The 26,051-nt window shown below is 41.7% G+C and overlaps 1 protein-coding gene across 1 annotated transcript; it reads right to left on the reverse strand.

Moving 5' to 3' along the window:
- Nucleotides 1-17,062: 17,062 nt before the first annotated feature.
- abcf2b (ATP-binding cassette, sub-family F (GCN20), member 2b) lies at nt 17,063-25,095 on the reverse strand. Its single transcript, XM_079233931.1, has 15 exons — nt 25,053-25,095; nt 24,026-24,176; nt 23,626-23,838; nt 23,207-23,389; nt 22,918-23,089; nt 22,120-22,215; nt 21,932-22,034; nt 21,316-21,411; nt 20,820-20,939; nt 20,581-20,670; nt 20,379-20,489; nt 20,227-20,289; nt 19,624-19,752; nt 19,329-19,532; nt 17,063-19,237 (listed from the first exon to the last, which is right to left on the reverse strand). The coding sequence occupies exons 2-15, from the start codon at nt 24,162-24,164 to the stop codon at nt 19,118-19,120; spliced, it is 1,839 nt and encodes a 612-aa protein (XP_079090057.1). The 5' UTR covers nt 24,165-24,176; nt 25,053-25,095; the 3' UTR covers nt 17,063-19,117.
- Between the last annotated feature and the right edge of the window lie 956 nt (nt 25,096-26,051).

Below are 26,051 nucleotides of genomic sequence, written 5' to 3' on the forward strand. Positions count from 1 at the left end.
GTCAGAGCACACACAAATTGATCTGTCTGTCACACACAGATGACCTCAACCTGAAGGTGAAAATTGAACCCCAATATCAATATCTGTCCAAATTGTAACGGCGGGGAGTTTGCATGTTTTAGACCGGAGGTTCCCCACCCGTTTGTCTTGTCAACTCTAAAAACCAAACCAAGCAGTGACAACTTGAAACTCCTCGTTACTGGTTGCAAACGTCTACCAATAGTGACTAACTCGAAGAAAGAGATTTTATTCACTTGTTAATAGTAAGTAATTAATGAGAAAAGTTTAAAAAAACAATAAGCATAACACTGTGGCGGAGAAATATGTTTTCCACATCTGTAAATCATCCCAGCAACATTTAACATGGGACCCTTTTTGGGGGTCCCCACCAGGAGGTTGAGAACCATTGATTTAGCCCTTTCAGTACCTACTACTAGTCTAATAGAATACACACTATGGTGATGATGTATTCGCAGGCTACCTGCTAAACTAAGATGTGAACATGGTCAGCGTAATGAGCATGTTAGCAGAGGGGTGTTAGCATTTAGGTTTCACACTGTGGATTTACCTCGGACACGTTCAGGGTGACGTAAGCCCGGCGTGACAAAATGCACTGAGCTAAACGCTAATGCCACCATGTTAACATGCTCACAATGGCAAAGCTAACAAGCATGAGGTTTACCACGATCATCATCTTAGTTTATTACGTTAGCATACACACATTTAGGTAGCACTTCACACAAAGCACTCTGACAAAAAAGTGAAATGTTATTGAAATTCCATTATGAACCAAAACCACTAATGTCAACCTCACAAGGGTGCTAGAAGAAAAGTCAGGGGATCTCTAAAGTCATTTGGATACATAGTCTGGGAAACATGAATGTCTTGGCAATCCATCCGATTACTATTGCTATATTTCATTGTGGATCAAAGTAGCATGGCTAAAAATGAATTAAAATATTATTAAAAAAAGTTCATCAGCAGTTGGTTGGCAGTAACACTAGGCAAAAACATGCAGATCGTTGGTTGGTTCTTGAAGCACATGATGATTACGTTCAGTGTTTCCCATGTGGAAATACTGCATCTATTCTCATGAGGTCCATTACAATCTTTTCCAGTCTGCAAGAGTGAATCAAACTCATGTGGTGACACACAGACAATAGGTGGCCAGCTGGTAATGAAAAGGCTTTTGAAATAAAAAATTAAAGGGTGACATGAAAAGGGAGTGCCACAAACGCCTTTTTTTTTTTAACTCACCACATGCAGGAAAATCACTGACCTCTCTCTATTCAAATAATGACGACTGGAAGTGAGTCATTGTGTACCGGCTTTCTTAGGAACATTGGGCAACTTGACTTCTCATGGAGGGCATTGCAACTTTGCCAGCAGGAAGCTTTTAAACATCTCTAATGTAATAAATAAGTAATATTTTTTTCTGAAATGAGCAAAGCAAAAGGCATCGCAGATATATCAAGTGCGTAGTGCAAGTAGTGCACATCTACTTTAGAACTGCATGTTTATAAATTTGCACAGGATGTTTATTAATTTGTTAACATGTGTGCATAAAATGAGTGGGAAAGCAATAACATGTTCCCTAATATGTCATTAATTTTTAACTGGTAATGGCTTTTGATATCATTGTGGGTGCTGACCTTTTAAATATGTCCATCAGTTTTGTTGTTCACCTCGACCATCTGCTTGTACTTGTAGAGTTTTAGGGTAATGTTTCCTTCAAATACACCCTGGCATGCTACAGGTTCTTATTGTATTTGGCAATGGAAAAAAAGGAAGAAAAAAAACTTGTCGTGTCATGGAGGAATCAACACTATTACACAATTAATCCCACCTGAAGTCATAAAAGCCGCCAGATTAATTGTGTTTTGCAGCGAACAAAGAACAGTCCTGTGATCTAAACAAGTTGCTTTCCATGATCGCCAAGTAATCAAGCACTGCATTCCACATCAGCTTATACGAGCCTAGGGGCTAAAGAAATACCCAACCTTAGGAGGGACCGGAGTGTGTGTGAGAGAGATATAATTGTTTGTCCCAAGGGATGAGGGATCACTGTGGAGTCACATGCATATCTTGCAGGAAAAAGAACAGTCAAAGCCACAAGCAGCTAAAATTGAAGCCCATTTCAAAGTCTGGGGCTTTCCTCAAACCGCACAGTGTGCTAATAATAGCATTATCCACTGTGGTCCACCATATTAAGAGCTGTGACTTCATGCGTGCGAGGTTGATTGACAACTTTATTTTAACCATGACAACATGCTAATTACACAACACTACCGCAGAATAGAATTATTGTCCTCACACTTGCTGGGACATGTTAAAAATACACTCAATTATTACATTGAGCGTATTTTTTAATAATTCCAGATTCATTTATTGTCACCCAACATTTTTTGGGGTCCAAATGTGGTGAAATAAAAGGAACATCCTGCATATTTCAAAACACATGTTCTCTGCTGAAAGACATTTAAAAAATTAAAAAAAACACAAACAACATTTAACGAGTTATTTTACACAGTAGATTGCTTTTATAAAGTGCTACCACCACTCGGAAATACTCCCTCCAGCTTCCTGTTATTATTCTCTCTCTTCAAGTCCGAAACAAGTCTGCCAGGCTTTAGTCCTAGACATTAAGGAAACGCACTCAAGTGGTCAACCCAGGACAAACGGTGTACTTTAAAGCCAGCAGGGTATCGCGTCACCAGGTGACCACTACAACCAAAAACTGTGGAGCCGGATTTCAAACTTCTACAACTTGATCCGACAGAAAACTCACCAGAACACGCTCAGTGCTCTCGCCCACTCAAGGCTCCCACGCAGCTCAGTAACGCAAAGACTGACCTCGATGTAGCTGTATACCACTGATAGCTGCTCTGTTTGTGGATCTCTATGGGGATTTGGCGGCGGTGTAGGTTGATGGCTGCGACTCTGTTGCCTCTGAGTGTTTCAGCCTGAAATAGCTCGCCAAGTTAGAAGTCATCCATCCACCTCCTCTTTCAGCATGCGGGACGTCTCTACCTCCCCGCTCTGTTCGACGCAGCTGAGCGGCCACACCGACTTCACTCTGGGTTTGGCAGGGTCCAGCACTTTAGCACGACTGTGCTAAGTTATGTGCAGACAGTCACTGGAATACATACAGTATCACGGGCCAGCCAACAGCTGCATTCAAGTCCACGAAGGCCCATCTGCATCTCCAGTCAGCAGCGGCTGTGCTTACAGCTAAGACAGCACCTGTCTTCGGGGCGAAGAGGGATTGAAGAGGCTACTGAATTCTGGCAGCTTACATAATGCCCGTCCTTTGTCCTCTGCTCTAGAGCCATGACCACTCAGGTATTTTTATACCTTGAGGAGAGTTAAGAGTGGAGGAGGCCAACGATACACACTCTGAAATGGAAACAAATGTCATGTGGAAACATTGTTTCTGCCTGCAACCTAGAAATGTCCTTAAACTTAACGAGCTATATTGGAGAGTTAGAATATAAAAATGGCCATGCTCAAAGGGAGACAGAGTAGTTCTAAGAGCTAAACAAGCAAGTCAACAAAGACCTTGTAATATCACGCGTAATGAAACAGAAGGTCAAAGTTACGTGTCACGTTGGATTATTCGTAACTCCTATTTTGTTTGAGGCTTGGGTGTTAAAGATTATATATTCTATTCAAGTGTTAGCCCCTTGAGCCTGGCCAGAAGTTAAATCATATTTTTTACGTCTGCAAAAGACTAATATATACATCTAATATACATCTAATATATATATATATATATATATATATATATATATATATATATATATATATATATATATATATATATACATACATACACACATCTAATATATATATATATATATATATATATATATATATATATATATATATATATATACACATACACACACATCTAATACATATATACATCTAATATATATATATATATATATATATATATATATATATATATATATATATATATATATATATATATATATATATATATATTCTTTTTTTCTTCTTTTAAATAAATCCAGGCTCATCAGCAGACTTAAAGATATATGGATATCAGTGTATTCTTACACACTTACACATACACTTGATTCAAATTTTGTTTTTTAAAATAATACTTGTCTATTTCTGATGATAATGATAAAAATAATAACTCAAAACTATTTCGTCTCAGTACATTGCCATGTCTTTAACAACATTTCAGGGATCAGGGTTAAAAATGTTTGTTGACAACAAATATAAGTAGTAGGTAGATCCGCAGGTATAGTGTACAGTGAGTTTAGTTTATGAGAGCTTTTTTCTGAAAACAGCTGCCTGCTATGGCTGAAACTGATGAAAGTAGTGAGGCTGAACCAAAACGGTACAGCTATAGGCCATAAAACCAAAACAATGAGCTGAAAGATGCTAAAAAAGGCTCTGTAGGGAGTCAGGTAAATGTCTGTGGAAGAAAAGGAAAACTGGTGATGCTCATGAAGGACAGATCCGTCAAATCCAAACTATAAATATGCTTATCATGCTCTTGAATTCAGTGTCAACATAGAGACATCCAGAAGTGTTAGGGTGTGGTTGGTTCTCGTCAAAACCTCAGAGCTCAGGTTGCACCGGCTGGACAAAAGATGAAGCAACATTCTCACAGAAACACGGTAATTGTGGAGCTTTGACCCGGTGTACTTGTAATAACTGAATTTACTCTCATGAGACTCGGGCTACTCCTGGGACGGGAATAAAATATCTCCTGGGCTCCCAGACTCAAAACAAAAGGCCTAAAAACATCATACAAAAGGTTGAATACAAATCAGCCATTATCCGTTTTCTGGGAAACAACGAGATGTGATTATGTTCGTGTGGCAAACAACACAACCATAAAAACTCTGACTGAGAAAAGGCACGAGAACTCAAAGTCACACACACATGGGAAAGCATGACAACAGCGAGGTAGCCTGACTATGTCTTATGCAGTTGACAGTATAATTAGATGCTCCAAAGACCCCACAAACTCCAGGCAGCTTACTGGAGTTTAAAGTGGGAGGCCGGTGGGACACACGATGCACGCTCCAAGGTGTACTGCCAAAGCGCTTAATAGTAATCAAATGTAACTTAGTGGGCTCCAGCCGGGCAACAGCCAAGCAAGCAAACTGAATTAAATAGGATTTTGAATAGTAAACAGGCCTAAAATAACAGTGTTTAGATTAGGTTGAGGCAGATTTTTAAGGCCGGGTGTGTTTAACAGAACTCTGGGTCTGTTTATCTGCAGAGGGGAAGGTAAAATAAACATGAAGACCCAAGAGGCCATGACAAAAAAAGGAGCTTATCATCAGCCTCTTTTCCTTCCTGGTCTTCTGCATGACCAAGCAGTTCCCAACAAGAATGCGGAGACGCTCTGCTCAACTGCCTTCACTTTTTTTTTTCTCCCGACAAACAAACCATTGTTGTCACGAATCAGTTCACAATACATCTGTTTGACACATTGCACTGAGGCGAAGGACAACAAATAAGAGCCGAGACTGTGATCGTGCAGATAAAGCGCAGGGTTACACGACTAAAAGAAGCTGAACCACTCTGGAATTTGAGTGTGAATCAAACAAGGTCAGATTTACTCAGAGAAACATTTCAGACTGAGTCCTTGAAGAGTTCAAGTTTTGGAAGACAAAAACATTGCAGTGCTTTGATTTACCTCGGTTTAATAATATCTGGAGAAAGATAATAGTTTTATCCTGCGTGTCTCGACTACATCAAAGTCGAATATCGCCTCAAATAACCTGCAGTGCACATGGTGATGATATTGGTGAGTCAGCAGAAGAGACACATCCTTCCTCCATGCTGCCAGAGGGCATGTCCTGAGATCCAATAGCCATGTGACAGAAACAATTCAGGGACCAAACTAAGGTGCAGGGACCCTGAATATGGTTTCAAATGGGTCCGTGGCACACAAATCTACAGGGATTTCATCCAGTATACAATTCATTATCATAATAAAAAAGGAGCCACATTGAATTTTCTGTGGTACAGATCAAACTTCCCAAACTGCTTTGCGCACCCTAAACACATGTCTCAATGTTGACACTGACATCAAGAGCAAGAAACACTTCATGTTCCTGTCCATCCCGTATTTTACATGTCATACGGCCACTTCAATAATCCTGCTCACCTGAATCTAGAGCAATCTTAGCATCAGAGCACTCTCGTGTCTCAGATTCACACTCAATAGTTTTTTGACTTGTCACAACAGGTGGAACGAATAACATAAAGCATCGCTCAGTTCCAATAAATTAATGATATTAGTTACACCTGTGTTTGACAAGTCAAAATGTCTGCCGTCACAAAAAAAATTGTAGAAAAATACTGAATATTTGCTGGTTACAGTTTCATAAATTAGACAAGTCACCTGTTTTATATCATTTTAAATTGAACACTTCTAAACTAAGAGCTTTAATGGAAACTTCTCTGGGCCTCTTAATTGTTTTAGTCATGATTTGCATGTGGACATTTTGTTGCATAATGCTCCTTTATGCTGCCTCATTAGTGTGCTCCACTCCCATTTAAATCTATGGTACGGCAGGACAGAACTAAAACCTGAAATGAAGGTCAATGGGATGAAACAAAGAATCCACGTTGATTTCATCTCGTGCTAAAACAATTTAGATAACTGGCGTTGTTGCTTCTCGCTGTCAGTCTTTAGTTATTTAACGACACAAACGTAGACAAGTGGACTCCTACACGTGACCCATCACATGTATACACTGTAGCTACAGGAGGAGAAACCGTTAGCTCGCTAGGATGAGAGACGCCTCCAACGTGACCGTGGACATTATCGTTGACTATCCAGCAGTCTGCGAGGAAGCTTAAACCACGACAAAGTTATAACATTTACAGGACTTTCTCCCCTCTGATATCCGATTAACAAGCCGAGGAACAAAGCGAAGTCATCCAGCAGCAGTGGACACTTTCGTGTGTGTGTTTGGCAGTTGGTGGCTGTCAATGCCGCCTCTCTTCACAGAAAGACAAGTCAACAGTTGAAGCCAGTTCATCAAAGCCTTCAAAAATAACAATAGCTCAAAGCAAAACACGCGTTTTTTTGGTTTGGTTTTTACAAATCCTGCTGGAGGCTTACAGGCAAGCACACATTCTGGCATATTTAACGTTACTCACCTCAAACTCTCTCTGAGTGACTTGCTCAACCGGCATCAAGTCGGGAAAGAATATGAACGCTTACACTTCCGGTAGATATTTCAGATTAAACCCTGACGTAACGAGCGTTCACGAGGGCGTGCAATTTACAAAACAAAATATATATTCTATTCAATAATGAGCTTATAATGATTGAATTATATACATAATATTACATTACAGAATGATACAGTCATTAGTATATTTTAAAACGCAATTGCATGCTTTTATTTTGAAGGCACCACTAATCTAATTCCGGTTGTACTTTTGTAATTTCTGGCATTTTGTTGCCGTTTTCTCCGGAGAAGTTGTTGCGCCTGCGTGAATCATGATTCATTCTGATGAACGCCTGAGGGAGGGCGTCTTTTACCGTTATGATTCCCAGTACGTCCAACATGAAGAAGGAAACAAGGAAAGCGATGTAGCTCCCACCGTTGTCCACGTCGGGGCTACTGGCGAGATGCCGGTGTTACACCCCAACTGGTGTCTAAACCTACTGGTTTCCCTACGCGTGCGTGCGCTGTGTTCACTTAACAGCTGCAGCGGTTGTCTGCCTCGGTCACCAGATTCGTCACACATTCACAAACATATTGCTGGCGATGTTCAAGCCACATCTCATATCCAATGCGGTGATTACAATTGTATTAGTGAGCATTACATCACAACTACGTATAAAGAAATACATTTAAGAAAAAGTATTTATGGGAAGATTGCAACAATCTGGATTAGATCTCTGGAGAGCAAAATGATCATGTATTCAAAGACATCCACTCTACGTGCTATGCTACTTGTTGTTTGTTTAAACACAAGTAATTTAGTGATTCGCCCATTAAGTCACATCTCTTCTGTGTCAGGGAACATTTTGGGTTTAGAGTCAAAATACAAGTCTCTGAAAGGCTAGACTGCCAAAGACCTGGACCATAAACAACAGAAGCAGAACCAGTGGTTAGGAATCCAGTTGACTTCACAGATCATGTATCACATTAGAAGAAATAGAAAACTATCTGAAACAAACAAGGTCCTGAATGAGAACATGAAGAAGAGAAGCATCGCCTGATGCAGACGCCACCGGTTTGCCCTGAGGAGCTGAAGAATTATCATCAGTTTGAACATTCTCAACGTTTCTGCGTGGGTTTACTCCTAGTGCTCCGGCTTCCTCCCACAACAAAATCATGTTGGGTTTTTCTCCTGGTGCTCAGGTTTCCCAATAAAAAAAAAGTATTTAATGATATAAATACATACAGTATTAATACAATTGTATGACACGATGATGACTAAAGAAGAAGTATTGGTATCTGTGATTTCATATATATTGTGATTTCAATAAACTGAAGCTTATCGATAAAATTATCAATGTTATAAAAGACGTTTTTTTTAGGCAGGAGCTGGTTCTGTAATAAAGGCCTGAAGACCAAGAGAGGTGTGAATAATTATTAAGGTCAGAGGTCAGCTCTGCTGCTGAAAGTCTGAAATTTTGTCAAGACACATTTTAATAAACCTAATCATAGCAACATTTTATTTCTCTCTCCTTAACTAATTTATCCTCCAAATCAATTACATTTAGTTGAAAAATCCACCAAATATAGACAAATTCAGCAGAAGCAACCAGTGCAGCATGTAGAATAATATATATGTTTATATATTTCTTTTAGCAGAAATATGAATGCAGAAAAAGCTATCGAAGTGTATCAGAAATCTACATCATCGATGTACGGGCCCTCAGCTTTGCGCATGTCGGAGGTACCGATGCCGGCTCATGCGGACGAGAATGTTTGCAACCGTTGGACAACGTGTCCACGAGTTAGATGTTAATTTGCTGCATGGAGTGACGCTGGAAATGATGCTTTGCAAACAGAACCACTGCTCTATATTATAGAGCAACATTATTCATGCATTAACACGTGTAAAGGTCACAGCAATATAAGTAGAGTACGAGTGACCCCTACTGGTGGTTTTCTGTTACTGAATCTATGGTTTCACCTGCAAAAATCTAATAATTATAATGCAGATCCTTTCTTTTGCTCTTAATTTATTTATATTTGGTTTAATTTTAGCAATAATCTAGTCAGTTTAATACATTATACTGTTAACTTTCATTATTACATCAACCTAGTCTTTCTGTCCTGCAGCCGAAATAAAAGCCATAGAAACCCAGATATGTTTAGTCATAGATGATAACATTGTTGCTAGGGTGGCGGTTGGGGGTTGGGTCTGTCAATCACTGAGTGGTTGGCTTGATTTGTGCACCGCTGCATCAGTGGAAGAAACCCCGTCCCCCCTCGGCTCTCCGCAGCGTCGATAGGCTGCTTTCTTGTTGATATTCTGTCACTCTCCTTGTCAAAGGGCTCGCGAGCAGTGTTGCTAGTATAGCGAGCGTCGCTGCGCACCCGAGCCAGGAAGTCAACAAAGTTGGGCTCTAATACCAGCGTCACTTTGATATTCAGTCCACAAACGGTGAACCGACGGGATGAGTTCTGCTGCCCCTCCGGTGAGCTGCACGTTACCGAGCTGCGTTTGACGTGACGTTGCACACAGATACTAGCTTGCTAGCTTCGTTAGCTAGCTAGTTGTTAGCCGCCGTCCTAACGTCGTTTGTTGACACCCAGACATAACAACTAAACTGGTGTGAGCTGCGTGTGAGCTGGTCATCTGTTGGTTTGTTTAAAACCCCCGACTTTGCTGTAGATTCATCTATTTACCTTGACAGGGGCTAACTAACGGGTAAACACTTTGCTGACAGATGTTGATTCAGAATGGGAGAGTTTAAGGGCGAATCTGCAGCTCTGATTAAATGAAGGACAAATACAGATAAATAAATATGTTGTAGCTTGTCCACGTTTAAACACAGTGAATGATATTGGTAGATAGGATGCACATGAGTTGAAGGTTAAATACAACAAGTAAGCCTTCTCACCTGTGCCCATTAAAAGCCCTCATAAAGTTATTGTATTATCTATTCATCATTTAAATATGACTTTGATAACAGCTGTAAATGCAACTGGCAAATTGCAGATAGATATATGATGGTGTCCTTTATTCATCCCGCACCTATAGGCAAAACCTAAGTAAATACAAGTAGGAACTAAAATAGACAGACAACTTTAACTCCATAGGCAAAGTCATATTATAGTGCTCCTGTGCACCATATATAAGTACTGGAAACTTAATGTTGCATGGTGGAAAGTAGGATTGAGGATTGCCCTTGGTTGTATAAAAAAATAGAATTAACTGGTTAATTCATTGATCGATATATTGGCATCCCCACAAATGGCACATGGGTGATCAAATTATGCAATAATATATAATAATATATATACTAGAGTAGAGATAATAAGCAAAGTAAAAACAAGTCTTAAATGTGGGTGTGTTTTCTTTTTATGCATCTTAAACAATCTTAAGGTGTCAACAATAAAATGCTTTGAAGGACATCAGCAGCTGGACAAACTTTACTCCAGTAGCCATTGGTTGTGCATCATTTATAAGCGGAAACAAACAACCATAGACTTCAATTTTTTTTCAGGAAAAGCCTTTTTTTGATGAGTTTTGATTTGCTTGTTTTGCAGACGATTGGGGAATTATTCCTCATCCTCAGTGAGATGGGCTTCTCAGAGGAACAGATCCAGGCGGCTGTACAGGCGGGGCATTTTTCTGTGTCTGATGCAGCCGAGTGGTGAGTTTTCCCAGTTCTTTTCGTAAATCTTAAACAGTTAACATTCATTAAAATGCCTCTTATTTCCATTCAGTGTCTTAAAGACCACACTGTTCAGTAGATTCATTCTATATCCCTCTCTCATTTGTGGACAGGCTCTTGCAGGGTCAGTATCCACGGCACCAGTTGGTCAAGCAGTCATCACAGCCGGCTGAGACAGCAATTTCTGCTTTCAACCTCCCCAAAGAGGCAGCAAGCACTTCACAGACGAATACATCTCCCTCTAACAGCAGAGGTATAGTAACAAGCAGTTTGCTTTTAGGAACAGAGTCATATAGAAGTTTAATTAACAGTTGTAATATCTTTCTCTGTAATCCTGTCATTGCCGTTTTTAATAAGATTTAAAGAAATTAATGGTTTAGGGTGCAAAAGTAACCGTTTTTTTCTTATTTACAAAAATAATCTTCAACAGCATCCCCTTCATTGATGCTGAGGCCATCCCAGTCGGGCAACCTGTCCCCAGACCCACTACCAGTCGAGTCCCGCATCAAACAGGACAAGAGCGACTTTGAAGAGCAGCAGAGACACCGCGTGGCACAGGAGGCTAGAACAGAGAGAAGACAAAAGAAACAGGTCAGCGGTGCTGAAAAGAACAACTTCTGGTGCCAAACAGTGCCGACTCAGCCGGACTGGCAACTTTACTTTTATCCCACAGAATGAAATGTTTTAGGTGTGCGATATGTGAATCTGAGAACTGACATCTTGCCGTGTGTGTGTGTGTGTGTTCTGTCTGCCAGGAGCGTGAGTCTGTGTTGAAGCGGATCGCTGAGGATCGGAGTCGTTTGCAGCAGAAGAACCAGACCAGCGCTGCCACAGAAACGTCTCCTCCCAGTGGTCAAGGGCAGAAGCTTGGCGGACAGATTGTGACTAATGTGGATAACAACTGCGTCCTAATGGTGAGGCTATGGATATTTGTTTTCATTTGTATGCACGTATGATGTGGATGCAGTCAAATTGCAGTTGTTTAAACCTTGTGTATTTACATTTTTTTGCTGCAGATTCGGCTCCCATCCGGTGAGTCCATGCGTGAGCGCTTCCCAGCCGATGCTCCTCTGCGCAGCGTCGTGGAGCACATTGCCGGGCGTCACCCATCCCTACCCGCCTTTTCTCTCCTCCAGGGTTTCCCACGGAAACGCTTAGGGGAGGCAGAGCTTGCTTGTTCGCTGCACTCTCTCGGCCTCACTCCCAACGCTGCACTGTGTATTCAGACCACTCCTCCTGAGACCCCTCAGGATCCACCGAGTCCTGCCGACCCACAACCGGTGGAACACAACGTGCCCTCTGCTTGTGATGTGTGTCCTCAGCCACAGGTCCCGGTCCTGGAGGGGGCGGGAGGACCGGACCTGGTTCTCCCTCCTCCGCTACCCAACCAGTTGTGGGAAGAGGCCGTGAATTACGCAGGGATTCCTGGAGTTGGTCCTTCTCTGACTGGGCCGTCTCACTTCTGGGGTAGGTATTAAATACTGTGTAAAAAAAAAAACTCCTTTTATATTCAAGCACATTTTAAGCTGATTTGATGCCCTACTTCACAAATTCATCAAAGTGTATTTGTTGTGTACAGTACTACTGGAGTAGCATGTACACATTATTTTGGAGGGAAGAGCTTCTGGCTGAATTCCAATTTTAGTTTGAATAATGTCCTCAATGTCACTCAACATAGATATATAAATATAATTGTTTGCTTCCATTCGCAAGAACTCCCAAGTCAGTGGTTGGATTATTGCCAAAATGCCCTTTGGGATTCGTAGTTAACTTCTTACATTTTCATGTACAGAGGCTTCCCCTTTTTATTATTAATGAAGCACATGTTTCTATGGAGAGTTGTATGTCAATTCAAGCCGTGAAAATGCTCCCAACTGTGGATCACAGTGTTGAATATTATTAAAACTGTTATTTAAATAGCTGCTCGTCATTGTATGACATTCCTGGTGCTGTTCCACAGGCCGAGGCAAGAAGATGGTTTCTGGGAATGCTGAGGAGGCTGTGGGCATAGAAGTGGATGAGGAACAAGGAGAAGAGGAAGAGCCACCTTACATGCTTAACGGTACTGCTCCCTGTGTCTGGGGTTGTTGTGACTTTTATCAGCTGGTTTGGATGTTCGGGACTACAATTGTTACTTTTGTTTTTTCTCAAAGGAATGCCGCGGCTGCCTTTCTTTCCGGACAATAGGATTCGTGTAGAATTTGAGCCCAGGCACCACTGGCCAGAGCAAGGCAATCGACTAAGGTGGGTGTCTAGACGGAGCGGCGCCAACGTAAGAACTGTAAACTTCAGTGCTACTGTAATACTGATGTATTATAGATCTTTTTCTGTGTCGTGTGTTTTGCAGCTGGTTATAATGAATCATTCTGAAGGTGTTCAGTTACAGTTTATTGTTGGGCTCTGTTGTATTTTAATTAGTTGACAGAAAATCAATTTGCAACTTTTTGGATAATTAAATAATTGTTAGTCATTTTTTAAGTAAAAATGCAAAACATTTGCTTGTTCTAGCTTCTCAAATGTGTGGATTTTCTGCTTTTGTTCAATTTCTGTCATTTTAAATTGTAGATTGTTGGTTAAACAACATTATATACTTGTATGTTGAATATTGTGGCTCTGGGAAACTGTGATCGAGAAAGCTGCAGATGAAGTGATAATAATAATAAGTGATAATAAAATGCAGCACTACTTGTTTTGCTATCCCAGTTCAAGTATCAACAGTAACCTGCTTTTTATAATCTAGTAGTTCTTGAACTTAGTGCTCTTACAGCAATGGCCTGTACGACGGAGAAAATGAAATGCAGTCTTTTAGTAAGATTTCCTGTGTTTACACAGACCAAACATTGCTGGCATGATTGAATAGTGGATGTTCATTAAAACATTGGTTAAAAAGACAGTTGTGTTTGTGGGTTTTCAGGGAGGCTGCACATGAGAACCCAGCAGAGCCAGAGGATGCTGGAGGTCGGGAGGCTGCAGGTCTGGCTGCAGTGGAGCGTCTTCAAAGAGCTGCACAGCAAGAAGACCCCCGTGCCTCCCAGGGACAACCATCACCCCCTAAAAAACCCTACAGGGCACCCAGCGTGCCGTCCCTTTGTGCCTTGGCAACCCGCGCAACTGTTCACCTCATGACCGGTGAGACAGAATATTCACTCACAGATTTTCTTTCCAGGAAAACGCGCCTCATTGCTTTGTTTACTCACCGCCGTCGCTCTTGGCCCCGTGTCTCTACACCCTCAGCTCCCAGCATGCAGTACAGCAGCAGTCTGGCATGCCTCACCCCGGAGCTAGCGGAGCTGCTGCTCAACCACATGTCCCGAGAGAGGCTCCTGCGTCCGCGCACCCTGGAGCTCTTCTTCGGCTGCCCATTGCAGAAGTTTGTCCTAAACTGCTACCCTTACTCCACCAATGAGCTCCTGCGGCAGTTACGGGCCTTCACAGCCCTGAAGCACCTGAGTCTGGTCAACTCACCTCTCATCACTGGTATGGACTTTAATTTCAGGATGGAGTTTTGGGGCTTTTCCGTTATCAATTTTGCCATGTTAACTTCTGCAATACTTTTGGTTAATGTGCTGTTGTTTTTTTTTATCTCCTAAACGTGATTTGTCCAGACTCTGGACTGTCTGTCGTTTCCAGCCTGGTCAAACTCCAGTACCTCAACCTGGCCTCCTGTAGCAAACTGACCGACTCCTGTCTGCAGCACATCACAGGTTAGACTTCCTACGAACTCTCCTGCTCCAGCTCAGATTGTTACCAGAGAGGATCTAACGGATTATGTAACATCACTTTACAGGCAAATACAACTACATGCAAGAACGCCAGATCCCAACATAAGCTGCTCTGTGCTGAATGGGTTTTGCTTTGATGGTTATTGCCAAGCATGAACACATTGTCCTTCTCTCTGTGTCTACAAGGTTTAAAGAGCCTGTGTTTCCTGTCCCTGGACCACACCAAAGTCACGGACGCTGGGATGGTATTATATCTCCGGTCGGCTCCGTCCTGTCTCTCTCAGCTCAGCCTGAACCAAACGGCTGTGTCTGAAGCCACACTGGTAGTCCTGCCCACCTGTGTGCCACAACTGAGGCTCCTCAGCATCAAGCAGACGAAGGTACCTTGGCTCTACCGGGCACATCTGGAGTGTGAATCGTGCCGCCGGTTTATCATTTTTACGGTCTTCTCATGACGTTTCTTTTGTCTCGGTGGGTCTTGTTCTGCCAGGTCACTGACGTGTCCGCGTTGGCAGAGCTGTCCAGCCTGCAGACTCTCAACCTGGATGGGACAGGCGTGACCGAAGGCTCTCTGGAGCACCTCGCCACACACCCGGGCCTGACGTCCCTCAGTTTGGCTGGAATCCCCGTCGCGGATGGCGATCACGCCCTGCAGATCATCTCAGGTACGTAAATGACAAGAAACACGAGGTAGAACATGAGACAATGAGCAGACAGACTGTGGTGAATAAAATGAATAAATAAGGGTTTGTACTTTCCTTACAGGTTTAAAGTTGACTCAGCTGACCCTCCCCGGACGCCACTCGGTGACAGACAGCGGGTTGTCATTCCTCTCTAAACTGTCTCTGCTCTTAGAGCTGGACCTGACTGACTACACACAAGTCACGGACCAGGGAGTCAGCCAGCTCTCCACCATGAAGAGGTCATTCCCACACTTTACCTCACATGCAGGTCATCAGTTGTTTCGGTGCGACGCCAACAGGGATAATAACGGAGTGTTGCGTGTGCGTTGTGTAGGTTGAAGAAGCTGTCACTTAGCAACACACAGGTGACGGACGCAGGGCTTCCCTCGCTGCGTGGCCTGCAGGAGCTGCAGGAGCTCTGTTTGGACCGAACAGCAGTCACCAGCCGAGGAGTGGCCGAACTCATCACCTGTCTGCCGCACCTCCAGGTGATTTCACTGTCTACCGAGCACGAGCGTAGTTCTTGTTATAATGAACCTAGGTTAAGTGATGCCACGTTTAACACTGGTATAGTGACTGATTTCCGGCTGGGTACAGAAGAAGATCCTGTTCCAAACTCTCTTTTACAAAGAGATTCCAGACCGTTTCTAAATTTGGGTGAGGTTCCCATTTAATTACAGTTCACAACTGGCTATACAACTTGCTATGTGTTAGTTTCCTGGTCTGCCTCTGGAGTGTCTTGTTTGCAGTAAAAACCATGCGATCTCCCCGTCACCCATGCATCATCACCTCTGTCAGCTGCACCTGTGCCCCATATATAAACTACCTGCCACACTGTCAACCTGCCATAGGCTCCACATTCAAACATGTAATACAGACATAACTAATGGCTCCTGCAACTGGTTTAATGTTTTCCTCACTCTGCAGATTGAACTCTGCTATCACACAACGCTCATTGATTTAGGGTTCCCTTACTCTAAAATTTTGATAAGCCAGACTTCAATGTGGGGCTCAGAAAAGTGTTAGAAGTTGTGTAAAAAACCTTTTGTCATTATTTGTCATGCAATAATAATAATAATAATAATACATTCAATTTGGAGGCGCCTTTCAAGGCACCCAAAGTTGCCTTACAATAAAATAATACAGGGTAAAAGATAAGCATAAAAGATATAAACAACAGTAAAACAGAGCATCAACATAAAAACAAGTGAGGTGCACAGGGACCAGTTATAGTGTGTATGCCAGTTTGAACAGATGAGTTTTGAATATATTGTTTTTTTATTTATGAAGCTGGATTTTTTTCTCAGTATTTGCTAATATGGAGACCGGCAGACAAGTGAATTAGTATTTAGAGTTAAAATGTCTAAAATGATCTTGTTTTAATATACATGATATATTTTGATGATAATGTTGTATTCCTGTGTTTTTTAGGTATTGGGGTTAGCCAGCACTCAGGTGGGAGACACAGTAGTGAGGAGAGGTCTGATCCGCTGCAATCAACTTGTGAAGCTTAATCTCAGCCGCACACGGATCACCGACCACGGTGAGGTCTAACTCTAAAATCACCCTTTCTTCATCTGACTCCCATCACCGCACACAAATGCAATCTTTTCTCCCACGGCTGACAATCTCTGTGCATCTTTCCACGTTTTTTTTCCCTCAGGTCTGAAGTTCTTGAAAAACATGCACCTGGCTCAGGTGAACCTGGACGGCACCGGGGTGAGCCTGATGGGTATCGCGAGCCTGCTCTCTTTCACCAACATCAGCAGCATTCGGGCCAGCAGCACTCGTAGCGTTCCCCCCGATGAGGTCTCGGATGAGGAGTGGGAAGCCCAGTGAGCATCGACGCCGTCGGCTGGTCCGTGCGTACTGCACCTGAGCGCGCCTGCTGCGGTCCCCCCTTCTATCCCCGCAAACATGCGGCCATCTGGAGAACTGAAACGCTCCTGTTTGCACCGTTTCAACCACAGCTAGTGCCACTAACTCATCCGTCAGTCACACGTGATACCAAGTTGAAACCTTAAATGAGACTGGTGTTTAGAAATTAGGCCATTATTATAACTTTTACATTATTGAATCAATCTGTATTTACTTGCATACTCTGCAGCCCTTTTTGTTTCTGGAAAAACTCCACCTCAAAGCTTTATGCGCAGCCTTATAGGTTGGAACTATCTGCGTTTCTCCTTGTTGACACTTTTGAGCCAACTGGCAGTAATATATTAAATGTTGGCAACTTAACATTTACCACAGCATGTATTTTCAGACTGTAGACTATTGGCCTGATTTGTTTCAAATGAAAACCTAAATAACAAATTGTCAATTCAACTAAATCTTTTTTTTAAGAATGTGAAGTTGGATAATGTCTTCCAGTAAACATTCTGTCATTTGGTTTTAAATCTAACATTTAATCTTTAGCTGTATTCACGTGATGTGGGATTTATTAGAATACATTTCAAAATGGGATGTTTAATAGAATTGGGTCCAATTTCTTGCGCGAATAATGGGCACTATTAATTGTACGGTACATGCAGAAAACACTAGATGCCAATTGTGAAAGCTGATTAAAATAGTAGTATTCTAGAGTGTTATTGCCATCATGACATATTTGCTCAGTTTCTCATTTTAAGCTTTTATTTCATGAGTGAAAACTTTAACCCTCCTGCTCGATTATGCTACATACTTGGTCGAAGTAGGCATTGATTTTTTTTCTGGTTATTACAATTAGTTAAAACAAGAAATGTTTCATAAGGTGGTTAAATCATGTTTCCGGTTTGAAGAGAAGTTGATGAGTGATAAAGTGGAATGTTTTAAAAAGTCCCTTGTTGGTAAAGATTAGTTTCATGAGAAACTGGACATATTAGTCCTGGTAGCAGTTTGGCCATACTGTTCTTTGACACTTTTCCTGTGACAAACACAGCTTTACTGTAAGAGCTCATAATGAAGCGCTCTCAACTTGTGATGTCACCTGTATGGATGTTTAATGCCAATCACAAGTCAGTTAAACTTTTTTTAAGTGCATTGGGTTCAGTTGATATTATATAATGGCTGTTGCATTACCATTTATCATTAGTTATGCCAAGAAATGCCACTATCTTTTTCAACAGCCATTTTCATGGAAGACTGGATGAGCAGCAGTGTACAGTATAGAGACTGAAGATGAAGTAGGATCTATGCAGCCATGGGGCTCACAAGCCAGAATCCAAAGCAACTTCTTTTACTCACATCAAGTTTTGTCCTCTTGTTTACAGATGTAAAATAGTTTATTTTCCCTAAAGGCTTTTGATTTTTGGATACGAGCACTGTATTCGTTAAGTGTGAGATGAATAATAAAGTCTTCGGAATCTAAATATGCTGTTTTTATGTTCTGTTTATTCAGACAAACCTTTATTGCATTACATTGTTAAATAAGGAACCGTTTAAGAACTGCTCTTTTACACAGAAAACAAAAGTCAACTTTTAAATATCATAAAATATGACCTAAAAGCTGCTGCATACATGTTGGGCTAAAACAGAACATTCGGAAAAATAAAAAAAGTTTCTATGAAGACAGCACAATGGAATGCGTCCAAAATACACTCAGATGCTTCAGGTGAATCAGCCAAATCAGAGTGCAGCCTGAGGTGAAAGGGAGGGGAGAGGATTGGATTGAGTGGCATTGTCGAACCGAGATGGAAATACAGTACAACATGTACAAGAGACGTGTCCGATAAGATGCATAAGAGAGTTTCAGTTCTAGTAATGATGACATATCCTGCAATGTAAACCCTGCTCATCGTCTCAGGAGCATGAAGGTCAAATCCATGATACAAGATAAAGGAGTGGCTCAGAATGTGGTCGTTTATTTAGATGTCATGCGCTTTCGCCTTCTCGAGCTTGGCCTTCAAGTGCTCTTTGTATGCCAGGATGTCCCTATTCCACTTTGTGATGGTTTGATTCTCGCACACCCAGATCTCCTGAGCCACCTGGAGAAAGAGAGACGAAGATTACACTGAAATCCAGCGCAATTTAGGAAGTAAAATGTTGAATTAATCAAATCACGTGGTAATTATTTACCTGTTGAATTAGCCTGAAGTCGTGGCTAACTAGCATCGTGCCGCCTTCAAACTCATTGATGGCTTCTGCCAACGCATCAATAGTCTCGATGTCCAAGTGATTGGTCGGCTCGTCGAGGAACAACATGTGAGGGTTCTGCCAGGCCAGCCAGGCAAAACACACCCGGCACTTTTGACCATCGGACAAGTTCCGGATCGGACTGGTCTGGAAGAAATTTTGTAAAATTTAGAGACCGGTGCAGGCGAAAAAAGTTATTTCGCACATCGCATCATCTGGAAGAGAATCCCAATCCTACCTGCTGTTTTCCCGTCAGCCCGTAGCGACCGATGATCTTCCGCATATCCTCTTTTTCTTTGATATCAGGGTAACACTTCATCATGTACTCCAAAGGAGACAGGTCCAGTTCCAGCGTCTCTGTCAGATGCTGTAACATGAGCAGATACACAGAAGACATTTAGTTTTACAGTAAACATACATAGCCTAATTTTTGCACTGACTCAGATGGAGCCTTTGAAGATCACTGCAATGTTCTCTGGTTGTTAATGTATAGATGAAATGGAAAAATGCCCTTTAGACAACATCCCATGTCATATTGTGCACAGTGTATAGAAAATTACAAAAAACAATTTCCTTCGTATTTTTTATATAAAAATGTAGTTCCCTTTTCTTCCTGTAAATACATTTTAAGTGACCTTATGGAAAGCTAGTACCAACCAATAATGTGATTTAAAATCCCTCTTGTAACTCAAATAAAACATGTCACTGGTAAATATGCCACAGTACAGAGGACGCTTTAATTTCCGTTTCACTGGGACTTAAAAAAAAATAGATGACACTCGTACTACTTTTTAAAAACACACGGGTTTTGGAGGTGCCTTCAACAGCCTCAGGGTTTTACCTGGTGATATCTGCCAATCTTGACGTGAGAATTTTTGCGGATCATGCCATCAGTAGGTAGGAGCTATGAAGAGAAAAGGAGAATGAACTTTAATACAAATGACACCTGACAGTTGTTGCAGGAGTGTGTGTGTGGGGAACAACGGTGCCTACCTCTCCCATCAGCAGCTTCAGCAGTGTGGACTTTCCTGCTCCGTTGGGCCCCACCAGAGCCACACGTGTGTCCAAGTCAATACCAAACTCCAGGTTTTTATATATGTGCGGCTGTAGGAAACATTAACAGGGTGAGACTGAGAAATGTTTCCAACATCAGTGAACAAAGCTCTGTCCGTGCTGTAATAGTAACTGTACTCACCGTGTCGTCACTGTATCTGAAGCTCACATTCTGAACCATGATAACAGGAGGAGGAATCTTCCCACAGGGATGAAAGGAAAATGACACAGTCTGTGGCAGAAAGAGGCAGGTATTAGCACCAAAATATACATGTTCTCTCAAAATGTGTGACACTGGGACAGGTTTCTGAAAAACACAGCCTACGATTGAACGTTTCCAAACCAGCCTGACCACATCAATAACCCACATCATTACATTACCTTGTCACTCATGACTTTTTCAGTTAAGCCTGAGGCCACCATCTTCTGCAGTGTCTTCTCTTTGCTCTGGGCCTGTCGTGCAAGCTTTGCAGAGCCGTGACCAAACCTGGCAATGTAATTCTAGAGGGGTGGGTGGATGTAAAAAGAACAATGAGTACAAGTGTTGACGTGGCTACTGACAAAACGAATAATGAGCGTTTGTGACACGTAAACAGCAGTAAAATGAAATAAATAAAAGTCTACACTACTGGAAAATGTTTCCCTCTTCAAACTTCCCAGCATCAGATAATGCCTTTTGTGACTTTCAGTGGTCACTGAAACCCTAATGATATGAAATTATATACAGCACAATTGCTTTAAGCTCTTATCTAAAAGATTGGTGAAAACTTGTCAAGAGGGTTCGCATTATGGATTTGGACTCGTTTCAGAAGAGTCTGCTCTGAACTACTCATTCTGTGCAGTGAAAATATTCCACCACATGGCATCTCTCATTTACCTTCATGTGTGTGATCTGGTCCTGTTCCCAGTTGAACCGCTTCATTTGGTTCTCCTCCAGCTCCTCTCTGGTCTTCATAAACTGGTCATAGTTACCCTTAAAGCAAAAAATAGATTTGCACAGTCATTCAAAAGGGTGGCACACAGACACATACTTAGTAAACGCCTACAACATGTTTCCCCTTTTTTGCTTTAGCGTGATGAGGTCACATATAGCCAAACTCATTTAGGATTATTTTTAAGATGTCCCAAGGGATGCGGAGGCTGTTTTTTCTTTACAGCACTGTGTATATGTGACCTGAGATTTGCAGACAGCCGGTAAAATAATGGGCTATAATGTAAATGAATGTCAGTCAGATCGATTGTACAAACAACAGGACTTGTCAATGACATTAAATGACCGGCAAAGAAGTCAACTTGACCTGGAAAAGAACACTGTCAACTTGCTAAAATCTGATTGGTGGAAAGTGACGTGAAGGGAGGTATACAATTCAGACTTATGGAATCTGCTCTGAAAGAAATGTTGAACTGAATTCTTGTCTCTCCATCTTCATTTGCCACAATAGTCTCCATTTTACTTTAAGGCATCTTCAGTGGTTTCAGCCAAGTGTGCTTACCGTGTAGTATTTCAGTTTTTTCAAATTCAGGTGGATGATGTTGGTGCACACACCATTCAGGAAGTCTTGCGAGTGTGAGATGAGAACAAGGATTCGCTTGAACCTGACAACGAGAAGCAGGATGAGCACCACATATCAACTGTTACTGACTTTAATAAATTGAGGAAGTAGGGAGGGGATGAACTTACTGACTAAGCTCCTCCTCCAGCCACACACAAGCATCCAGATCCAAGTGGTTAGTGGGCTCATCCAGCAGCAGCATGAAGGGCTTGATGAACAGGGCTCTGGACAAATAAAAGACAGTCATTACAATTTCATTTACAGGAAATGTTTCATTGTGAAGTCTTTCCTGTATACGTTAACCTTTAATTTCATACTCCTATTATCCTTATTTTTCTAGATTACAAACCTGGAAGTTTAATGAACTACTCCACTTCCATGTGGTTTGCCTTTTTTTTTTTAAAATAAATATATATATATATATATATATATATATATATATATATATATATATATATATATATATATATATATATATATATATATATATATATATATATATATATAATTATTTGCTTCCACAGATTTGCTTCCACAGATTAGAGAATGTCCTTATTTAACAACAAATATTTGACTCTCTGGTAAAAGAGACAAAAGAGAATGTTGTGCACAAAGCGGTTCTCCGGTCACCAGATTTTGTTGAACTTGGGACCAAGTGAGTTATATAGTTCTCAAACTCAGAATAAAGCATGTACAAAAGTTAGTCATGACTGGTATGGGTTTGTAAATTAAAGTTTTAGTTAGGAGGCAAGGCTATGTTACATAGTTGGCTTTTTAATTTTTATTCAGGACAATCTACAACCCATGAAAACAAAAGAGAAGATGCAGTGCTACTCAAGAATGCCCAAAACATCTGCATAGTAGCGCAGACACAGAAGGATACATCACATGCCACTGAATGGTGCAACAAAGCACTGTATTTGTACCTGGCCAGCGCAACGCGCATCCTCCATCCTCCACTGAAGTCCTTGAGTTTCTTGTTCTGCATAGAAGGAGTGAAACCCAGACCATGGAGAATACGAGCAGCGCGCACCTCTGCCTTGGCTGCATCTAACTCCTCCAGACGCTCATACAGTTCCATCAGCTTCTCGCACTCAGCTATGCCGGGGTGGAAGAAAGACATTTACTCTCAATTTCAAGCAATGTAGCCACAATTGTAAAAAGTAATAAATATCCCCTTTGCCGTTATTGCTTGGTACATCACATTTAACTCACAGTCCTCATGGGCAAGTCTCTCTGCCTCCTTCTCCAGCATGATCCTCTGTTCATCCACCTCCATGACACATTCCAGAGCAGTCTTTTCGCTGGGGGACATCTCTCTGGTCAAGTGGTAAATATCGATGTGCTCTGGAATGGGAATCTCACGATGCCCGATGGCAGACAACAGCATGGATTTCCCTAGACGATATATAGAAATTTAATTTTGCTCAACATAGTATGAAACTTCAAAAATACATCCTGTCCCACCAGAACTTGATAGAACTGCTGTATATATGCAAATGTAAAATTGTAGTGAAAGAATGTAGGTTTTAGAAAGTCCAAGTTCCCAAACGGTCAAAAAATATCATCATCAGGTAGTGGGAAATGTAAAGGATACTGACTAATATAATCATGTGCCAGGGATTTTTTTTTACCTGTGCCGTTAAGGCCAATGAGACCATAGCGTCTGCCTGAGTTGAGCTCCAGGCTTGTGTCTGAGAGCAGCTCTTGACCATGGAAGGTGAGCGCAAGGCTGCTGACATGAACATCAGTGCTGTTGGGGTGGGAGGACAGAACACCGGTCACTGCCCGTGCCTCCGTCTTTGCCAGTTCAAATTCATCCAGCTCCTTTGTCAAATAGGAAATACCTAAAAAAAATAAAATCCTGGTCAGCGTTTTGCTTACATTTAAACTAGACATGGACCTATTTGAAAGAATGGTAAGTTAAAGAGTAGCATATTAACAAGAATTAAGTCAGGACATCTCAGGAATGATGCAAGTCGGAGTAAATCACAATTAAGCCTATACCCTTTACTCAAAGATCAGTCCTCTCACCATTGCTCTGCGCGCCATTAGTCTGAGGAGTCTCTGGTTGTTCACCCTCCTCGCCTTCATCAGTTTTCTTGGTACGCTGGCGAGATTTGGCAGCCTCCTTCTTCTTCGCTGCCTTCTTCTTGGCTAAGTCGGATGGCATGGTTGTGAAAGGCTATTCAACAGCAGAAAAAAAGGGGGAAAAAAAAAGAGAAGACAAAAATAGATTAACACTTTTATTTAATAGGATTTAACTAATATAATGCAATTGTATGTATATCATACCCAGAGTTTTTTTTTGTGGGGGAATACTTATAATATCCGACTGGTTCAAAGAAGTATATCAATCTGGGTGAAAGCGGCTAACGGTATTAGCTTACGGAAAGGGCCGTTAGGAGAAACCGACGTCATAAAATGTGCCGGTAACTGAACTCAGGGCGTAACGTTAACTTCAACCACAGCTGACTTTAAAAGGGATGATGAACATTAACACGGTTGCCGGTAACATTACAGCCTCAGAAGCGATGAGGTTGGTGACAATGCGAACCCCTGACCGGCATTTTGATTCCTCCCAGTCCCACCTGCACGTTGGGTCCCTCACGTTACATGAGGGTATGCCCGATAGCCAAACTGTTAGAAGCTAGCTAACAGTAGCGGATGCCGCTAAACATTAACGATCGATTTGTCACTTTGGAGTAGATTAATAATCAACGACAGCACACACACAGTTGCCTTGGCTTCATAAAACAGAATGTCATATCACGTTAAAGGGGAACGATCTTAACATATGTGATAAACTAGCCGCCGACTAGGTTAACGTTAGCTCCCTAGCTAACAACGGTAGCTAGCTAAATACAGCTGACGGGCTTGAGCGGCTAACGTGACGCAAGGCCCCAAACTAGCCACGACAACCTCTGAAAGCCGCTAAAACGGCGGTTCATGTTGGTTTTTCAAGCCAGTTCTGTATTTTTAACATAACACGGTGTATATCCGTCGTTTCACCCGTAGTTGTCAGACCCGGTACATATATATATATATATATATTTCTTACCTTGATACTGTATTACTGGTCTCCGGGAGCACACCGATGTCTCGTGTCCAATTTTGCCGGGTGGATGTAGCCGCACGCGAAAGACGAACCACCAGATAAACCATATATGGTCGAAAGGGGGCGGTGACCATACATGTACCCGCCCCCTTCTCGTGAGACTGCAGTAAAATGTCCATTTCACTACTTAAATTAATCGCAGATTTAATTTATAAATCGGTAATAATGTATTTATTGAGTGGAAATAACTATACAGATGCTTCATTATTACCTGTAACATTTTATAATACACCTGACAATAAAACTGTGATGTAACCATAGTGATAACGTGTATGACATCACACGGAGTTATATATCGACACCTATCATACGTTCGTACAATTCGCGGTTATATGACAGGTTCTTCCTGTATTCTGTTTGAAGCCGTCCTTATTGCATAACGCTAAACACACACGTCCCTCCATAGATGATACTGCAGCAGCAATAGGCTCAGTCCAGTGATGATCATGATGAGCGTAAAACCGCCCTGAGGGGAACGTTATTCCCCTGCGAATGTGTGTGCGTGTGTGTGCGTGTGGCACTCTCTTTTTTTTGAGGAAGTCAAGAAACTGAAGAAAATGGACGACGTATGGCTGCAGAGGACGGATTTTTACGCGCATCAATGGTGAAGAAATGGGACGTATTCCTTCGAGGAGTGAGGAAACGAATCGAGGAGACGCATATCTGCACTAAAACAACGATGCTAGCTCGTTAGCTCTGCTCTTTGATGTGTGGTCCTCCGACTCATAACGTAACCGAAATTCAGGCACGAAGATCACAACTTTTGAGTGCTCTTGTTTCGTTTTTAAAATTATTAGACTAATAAGAGTAACGTGAACTAAAACGGTCAACTTTACCAGGTAACGTTCAGCGTCTTGCTACATTAGTTAGCTGACGTTAAAGCTAGCCCCCCCCCAAAAAAAATAGTTAGGCTAATTTAACGTAACGTTCGCTCAACGGTCA

The sequence above is a fragment of the Taurulus bubalis genome (assembly GCF_910589615.1).
Source record: "Taurulus bubalis genome assembly, chromosome: 18".
Taxonomy (NCBI): Eukaryota; Metazoa; Chordata; class Actinopteri; order Perciformes; family Cottidae; genus Taurulus; species Taurulus bubalis.

Bases quoted from the DNA above. Each gene is read 5' to 3' on its own strand.
- abcf2b (XM_079233931.1), bottom strand. From the start codon at position 24,164: ATGCCATCCGACTTAGCCAAGAAGAAGGCAGCGAAGAAGAAGGAGGCT. The intron at 20,490-20,580 runs GTGAGTACAGTT...TGTTTCCTACAG, and splicing joins TCAGATACAGTGACGACACG to CCGCACATATATAAAAACCT. The intron at 19,238-19,328 runs GTAAATAATTAC...CTCTTTCTCCAG, and splicing joins ACTTCAGGCTAATTCAACAG to GTGGCTCAGGAGATCTGGGT.